The 7,969-nt window shown below is 39.3% G+C and overlaps 1 protein-coding gene across 8 annotated transcripts in view; it reads left to right on the forward strand.

Moving 5' to 3' along the window:
- LOC102678757 (glutamate receptor ionotropic, kainate 2) overlaps positions 1-7,969 on the forward strand; it is a 225,162-nt gene that overhangs the window by 115,918 nt on the left and 101,275 nt on the right. For 7 of the 8 annotated variants that reach the window (XR_004149996.1, XR_004149997.1, XM_031509125.1 and 4 more), the window contains exon 4: positions 5,381-5,565. The exons of the other annotated variant lie outside the window; for it this stretch is intronic. Coding sequence is in view for 5 of the 7 variants with exons in the window: in XM_031509125.1 (XP_031364985.1) it covers positions 5,381-5,565 (185 nt within the window). In the remaining 2 variants the exon portion in view is untranslated. The remainder of the gene's footprint in view (positions 1-5,380; positions 5,566-7,969) is intronic. 8 annotated transcript variants of the gene reach the window in all.

Raw genomic sequence — 7,969 nt, forward strand, 5'->3', positions numbered from 1 at the left:
AAAATGTAAAAAAATCCATTGGTTATGAGAGAGAGAGCACTGCTATGACTTTTTTCTCGACACTTGCGTTTGATTTGACAAATGGACGAATGATCTTTAAAGATTTACACGTTCTATTACTCCTAATCTCAGAGGCTGTAAACGTTCGTTCTCTATCGTGCGTAATTCGCATCTATCGTTCCACTGATTTCGATAAATAATTATTCTTATGGAGAATTTTGTTTATTGGAAAGAAATTCAGACGAGTCAAGGTACACGAGAAGAATCGAAAGGAAGGGCAAGCAAGAGGGATCGGCCGTTTCACGTCGATGCACAATTGTTCCGAGACGACAACAAGTTTTCGAGTTTTTAAAGGCGCGACACGCGTGCATTCGATCGACGCGAGCTTTTCCAATCGGGCTACCGATCAAGACTCAATAGGGTAGAAGCTATAAATGTCCGGAACGGCCGCTCATCCACCCTTCCATTTCCTCTCTTTCTTCTCGTCTCCTTCCTCCTTCCCCCCTTCTCTCTCTTTCTATCACGTGAAATGAACTACCCTATTAACCGCGCTATAACCCATTGGCCAGGGAATGATGATGTTTTCGTGGTCGTATCGTTCGCCATTACGGATATTTAAGGGATTTTACGAAGATAGACGCCGCAAAATATCGCTCGATCGATAAAATTTTCGTAGAAGAAATCACTTTAAATCTCTCGAGAGAATCCAGTCGATTGATCTTAATCGTATTTCAAGTAACTACGTTGTCGCTCATTTTTTTTATATCGATCAAGTCCTTCTCCCCTTCGTGGTCTCGAAAGAAAACTTACGGTCGTAGAACGAACGGTGGAGACGTACGAATCACGGCGAGTCTCGTGTTGAATAAAAATTAGAGAGTACTCTAGTTTTAAGGATGGTCGAAGGGACAGGAAGAGGAAGGAGGTAAAGTGGAAGGATCCACGAAGACAAAAATCCTAAGGATAAACGGAGGTAAGTGAGATTCGAGTTGGTGAGCGCGCACACAATAACGGCCTAATCTTGAATAAGGAAGAAGAGTTGGTCCGTTCCATGGGTGGGAAAGCAGGTGGAATTGCGAGTTTGAGAGCCGGCGGACATAGTGAAACACTCAAATGGATACGGACGGAGAGAAGCCTCCCGAGGATAAAGGCGTATATCGTTTCCTGGGCAGGAAGGATTGTATCTTTTCCAGTCCCTTCTCCGCTCGAATAATACAGGAAGTAATAATTTCCCCGTCGGTCTCACCCAACCCCCTTTCATTCCATTCACGAACACCGCCTCCCTCCGACCGGATTACATATTAGAATTATTATTCGACACGATCAACTTTACGCCATTTCAGACGAACGTGACGCGGATATCTGCGGGAGATGACGATTTATCCGACCGTTCTTGGCGATGTGTGTTTTTCAGAAAACACAGTACACAGTCGACGAGTTGTAATTTTGTTAATTATCTCTTCTTGTTCATTTTTCTGACGAATTTCTTTTATTCTCTTTCCGATTAAATTAAATCGAAAATTGAATTATCTTCTGAACGTTCAAAGATACACGAAGACAAAAATCCTAAGGATAAGTATTTTGGAATCTTTTTTTTGTTATCTAGTATTATTGTGTCTTATTTTCAGGTGGGGGGTGTTTTCGTTTGGGTAACGATATCGTCATATCCGATTATTTCGTCGATTATTTTTCCAGATGATTTATCTTTTCTAACGAACGTTTCTTTTTTAAAAAGAGGGAAATTGGAAGTTAGACGATCCGGAATCGCTCACCTGTAATTACCCAACTCCATGGTTGGTCGTTTAGAGGGAAACCCGAGGAGTTAGAAGCATTTGAACTGGAGTTTTGGTCGGGGAACAAAAGGGATGGTAGGTGTGTTTCTCAGGCTGCGCGCAGCTTGCCAACTGGCTTTGATACATTAGCAAGCGATAATCCTATCAACTCGCAAAGCCAGGATGATACCAACTGGATCCAACCAGGAAATACGTGGTCTGGCTCCGAGCTGTATCGTATTTCTTCCGCGGATATGTTGCAAAATGCATATATCAGAGTATCGCGTTCAGAGCGCGCGTTCGAACGATGATCACGCGTTGAAACGCGTTTTTTCTTTATCTTCACCTTGTCTTCGAGATACGGTTCTCCAACGTACCCAAAGTAAAAAGGAATATTTCAGGAGCAAAGAAAGTTACTTCGAAACTTTCCTTCCGTTTGTTCTTTCAATTTTTTTTCCTTTTCTTTTTTTTTTTCTTCCGAAAGACACCCTCCATACTTTGCATTTATTCGTATAAAAAGGGAAATATTCCGGAACAAGGGAAGAAGTTTCTTTCCCTCCCCCTCGAAAATGAAAATTCGTGTGTACGTTTCCAATGAACCGTGCTATATTCTTTGAATAAAATATTTGAAAAGATTATCATTCGAATTGTACCATTGATTCGTTCGATCGATCGATCGAAAGTTGGAAGTTTAGTGATAAAGGAAATAATAATAAAGTTGGAACAATTCTCTTTAAATATTTTATTTATTCATTTCGAAGAGAAAAATCCATCCATCGAAGTATACATCCGTGTATTTCCGTATAAATACAGGTATATCGTGGGTTTCGCGTTTCCAACCATCCATCCCTTTCTCGTACAACGAACAATCGGGATAATATAAACGCGAAACTTCTCCCTTTTTCGATTAATACACGAGGCCAATACGCGTGGATCCCCATACGTGTTTTTCAAACACAGTGTACACAGATTCGCGAATTTCGCCCGGGGTTCCGTCCAATGAAATTCCATCTAGAATTTCAATACGGGGCCGCGCGTATATCGTAGCTCAACTTTGAAAACGCCTCGAGCGTTGTCCGGTATTACTTTGAGGATTCGACTTTCTCTCTTTCCTCTTTATACCTACCCCCCTCCCCTCGGAAGCTGACTTTGCGGACCGATTATAGAGAGGATGGTGGTACGTAAGCACCACGGGGAGAGACCTTGATCGATCCTTTTGTGGAAATAAAATCTGACCTGGAGGGGAAAATCCTTTAGCTTTAGGGAATAAATGATCGAAATGGGGGATGGGTAAAGCGTTTGATGACATGGGTGTGCGTTTTCGTGATTCGGGCTGCGTTTTCGTTTCGAGCGCGTTTCAAATTCCATCTGGTTGCTTTTCTTCACTTTTTTTCTATTGTCCAAGGTAGAGGGAATCACTTTTTTTTCACGCGTTTGATCCTCGAACGCGTGAATTTTGATCGAGGAAAAAAAGGAACGTAATTGTAATTCGACAAGTTGAACGGTTTGGTTTGAATATTGTTGGAAAAGTGTTTATTGGATTTGCATTCGTTAATAGGATTTATGTTTTCAGGTATTTAAGAGATATATTGTAATTCAAATTCAAGAATTTAAAAATATAGAAGATATATAATACGAAATGGAATGGAATATTTTCCAAATGTGTGTATTTATACGTAACTGAGGAAAACTCGAGCAAAATGATCAATAACCTTGATAAGAAAATAGAAGAATGCATTCATCTTCTTCACTCAACAATTTCTCCTCTTTTTCCAACGTATGTAATTCTATTTAAAATTTGTAGAAATATGTATAAATATTCTGAAAAAAAATTCAATGGATCAGTTTACGAGTAATTTGGCAAAGATGAAACTGGTTTATCATTAATAGCAGATTACCGTGATCCTTTTTCGGATCTTTGAAAGCCGGTGAAAGAGTTGAATAAGGAACGTAGCGGGCTTCGATGGGGTTTGCGTGTTAATAATTAATCAAGACGGTGGTAAAGAGAGGCCGTTGACGAAATCTTGCAAGAATTAACGCGAGTAACGAACCGGAAAATTGAAAGGGGGAGGGGCGGGAATATCGAGTCGAAGCGCGGACGAAATCGAAGGAAAGGAAAGGAGAGAGCGAAGCGTGGAACGAATCCAATTATAAAATATTATCTGTCGCGACTAATTACGAGTGACTGGCATTCGATAATCTGCTTTCTCGTAGCCGGCGTAATGAAACGTATTAAACATGTTGCGCATTAACGTGATTACCTTGCTACCTCGTTAATTAACGCTGTCTCGATTTCCATCGAGGAGTATTCTTTCCAGGTGTCGCGGAAATAAAACAGAAGGGGGAACGTTGAGGTCGAGAAAGAGGCTCGAGATCGAGTCGTATTTGCGATTGCATTATCAATCGTAAATACCAACTTTTCATTTTGAGCGGTGATATTTTTTATACTATTTTTTTTTTTTTATAACTGCAAACTGAATTGTTTTCGCTCGAGTATAATTTTTTTACCGTTGTAAATTTTGAAAACAATTTCTGTTTTAATTCCAGAGCGAGTTCTAGCGTTCTAAATTTTACAAGAATGTGAAAACATTTTGCAAAATCTGTAAATTGTAATATGGAACAAATGGAATATTTCTTCAAAAAGAAAAATTAAACACTTGAAACATCGAAATAACTTTATTGCATTGTTTAAATTAAATATTTAATTTATTTAAAGCAATCAACATTGAAAATGGAAGGTTAAAAAACATTTAAAATTGGTGGATAAAAATATGGCGGATAGAATAATCCGAATGATGGTTCGTTTGCCACACGCCATGACAATTCCGTAACTCGATGGGGAACGGAATATAGGGGAAAGTTTGTACGAGAGAAGTTTCGTGAATTTGGGTGATTAATCGATAATGGTGGTCGAGGGATAGTTACGTTATGCGTTTCTGCGGTGCAGATCTTTCGGTTCCGTATCATACGATCGCGAATGGTTCTCTTTATTTTACTACTCGATTTCTGCGCGATATAACCTTTTAGAAGCTGAAACTGCATTTTTGTGAATAGCTACTATCTGAAATTTTTGTGATTTCATTCTTTCGAATGGTAAAATTTCAAGCAGTTTCATCGATTTCAAATATTCCCTTTCCCCTCTCTCCCCTATATTGCTTGCTAAAGGATATTATTTTGACTAGAATGGATTGGTTTATGGTGAACTTTTTCCAAGTTGTTCGAAAATTTCTGACAAAAGTTATCGATATTTAATACAAGTTTCAAAATATCCAGAATTTTCTTACGATATATTTTACTCCCAATTTTTTCATTACCTCCACTTCAAAACTTTTCAAAATGCGTTATCAACTAAAAAAAAAAAATAACAAAAATTTAATATTTCTCGTAACCTATAATAACACCAATCCTTTTCCAAACAAATCGGTGAAGTAAAAATCCTCGCCTCGCCCTTCACCCACCCCTATAATCCGCAAATCCCTTGGGAAAATTCGATTTTTCCAGATCCTGGGCCAATTTCCGAAAATCGGTATAATCCAGCGCAAACGGGAACTGCAAATAACTGGAAATAAAGAGCGCGAGTGTGCATAACGGGGGCCGTTGTTTGATTTCAGTGTGCCAGTTGCTGCGAAGCGGGGTGGCCGCGATTTTTGGGCCGCAGAGCGCGCACACCGCCTCCCACGTGCAAAGCATTTGCGACACCATGGAGATTCCGCATCTGGAGACACGTTGGGACTACCGGCTCAGACGGCAGAGCTGTCTCGTCAACCTCTACCCGCACCCCACCACCCTCTCCAAGGTACGTACACCGAATAATACCCTCATCAGGCCGTCAGAGATCCTCGACGAGAAATCCATCCTCCCCTTTTCTACGTTTCTCGTCGCGAGAGAAACGCGGTCGAGTTTTGATTCGAGTTTCACAAATTGCGTTAATTCCGCGTGTTCTCGCGAGTAGATTTTGTTTCGAGTCTTGTTCGATGAGTTCGCTTTGTTTGGTCTATAATTTTTTATTTTACGATTATTCGTATTTACGTATAGTTTTGGAATTTGCAAAACTCTCGGGATCATCGAAGATGGGAAGAAAGGAGACAAGGAGAGAAAGAAAGAATTTTTGAGAACGGATGGTAGTAGTCTCGTAGTTACATCGTGTCGATGCAAATGCGAGTTGACAGCAAGTTGGAAGAAAAGAAGAAGTTTCCAAATTTCTCTTAATAAACGGAAAGTTTCGAACGGAAAGTTGGCGAAAGCGACGCCAACGTATTCTCGGCTTAACGAGACTTACCCGTCTCATCCGCGTACGAAATCTTGGAAAGATCCTAAGTCTAAATTTTCCACTCGCAAATATTCCCGCCACGTGGTATTTTTCTCCTTGATTTCATCGCTGTTCCATTTATTGTCTCTTCCATCCACTCTCGAACCGAGATCTCCCTCCTCGCGATGTCTTTCCAGTCATCGAATATTCCAAGTTCGAAGCTTTATTTTCTTGGTGGATGTAAGAGGTTGTCGAAGATATTAAGGGAAAGTTGTAAGTTGAACGTGGATGGAAACATTTCGAGTTTCCGCGAAAACAAGCAACGTGTGCGACGTTAAGACTTTGGAAACCGGTTTATGGACGAGACGTGACTTCATCCTTGCTTTCCACCTACCAGTTTTCCGCGTTTTGAAAGAAACTTTCTTATCAGAAAATCTAACTTCTAATTAAAATTCAAAGATTTTTCTCGTTTTTCGATATACTTTTTCGCGTTATATATAAATTATTATCGAGATGCTCGTCGAAAAGTTTTCGTTTTTGATTCATCGATTCCTTTCCTCGAATCACGATCCCGTTTTTTCGGGCAAAAAGCAACTCGCGCAACTCTTTCTCTTTTCTTACTTCAATGATCGAGCGTTTCTTACTTCAATGATCTTATTTTATTTGTTCCGCGCAAAGTTGTATTCGAAAGAAATATTTGGAACCGCGCAACGAATAAGAGAGAAATCTTTTAACTTGGAGAAAGCGCATTTCAGTCTTTATGATGGCTTACAACGATGCTATCCGAGTTAAGCTTCGCAGCTTAAGATCCTTTCTCTTACTCCGCCTCCATCTGATGTACCGTACAAATATACTCCACTCCTCTGTCAAATCATCGTACGATGTTATTACGATATAAATAATAGAATATTATCACCAGTTTTCTCTTTTTTCTTCTTCTTCTTTTCCACCAACATCCATAGAATATTTTCGCTCCAATTCGATCTCTTTATGAGCAACGATATTTCAATCGACTCTCGTATCATTGTTTTAAGTTCGAAAAGCCGAGGTTCGTTTCAACGAGAACAAGTGGAACGCAAACAGAATTAATACGACGGCTTGAATACGGTGATCGTTTTAATGTAAACGATACGATAGAAAGGACGTTCTCCTCTCTCTCTCTCTGTTATTTCTCTGTTTTCTCTCTTTTTTCTCTTTTCTCTCTCTCTCTCTATAGTTATGCATTTTCTATCGCTAGTCGAAACCAGAAATACACCCGCTCGCGGATATAAATCTCCAGGCGAAACACGGGGAAGCTGAACATTGACATTGCTTTACCGTGAAAACCGAAAACAGGATGTTTTAAATTTTGAAACATGGGTTAAAACGAATATTCATGGAACAAAGAGCGAGTAATAACGAGAGCTTAACGTTAACTGTTGCGGTAACGATGGTCCGTGCCGATCGTGATTGTGGAAATTAACGCGATATTTCGATAAAATATATCCTGTCTCGTAGAGAAATATTTATTCTCTTTCGCTACTACCCTCATCGAGCCGTTTATCCTCGCGTTTGTAACGTTTTATGCGATCACCGTATTTCGTGCTCGTAGACGTTGTTACCTTTTTTTTTTTCTCTCTCCCTCATCTAAAGATAGAATATTATATGCAATCAAAGACGAATTATTGCAAATGTTTGTAAGAAAAATTGAAGAAAACTCGTTATTTCAAGTTTTCCTGATTTTCTTCAGTTCAAATGTCGAGGAATAATGCTGCTTGCGAAATCGATGCAGTAGTAGAATGTAGTAAAACTTTTTGACGAGTGAGTAAATGTACAATCATAAACCGTTGGAAAGAGGAGGGAATAAAATTGAAATCCAATATTTTTTAAATCAAACGTTGCTCGAAGTGTGAAAATTAAAAAAAAAAAAGAAAGAAACGGCTTAATTATTTTTCCTTCTATATATATATAT

This window comes from Apis dorsata, unplaced genomic scaffold (assembly GCF_000469605.1).
Source record: "Apis dorsata unplaced genomic scaffold, Apis dorsata 1.3 scaffold_127, whole genome shotgun sequence".
NCBI lineage: Eukaryota > Metazoa > Arthropoda > Insecta > Hymenoptera > Apidae > Apis > Apis dorsata.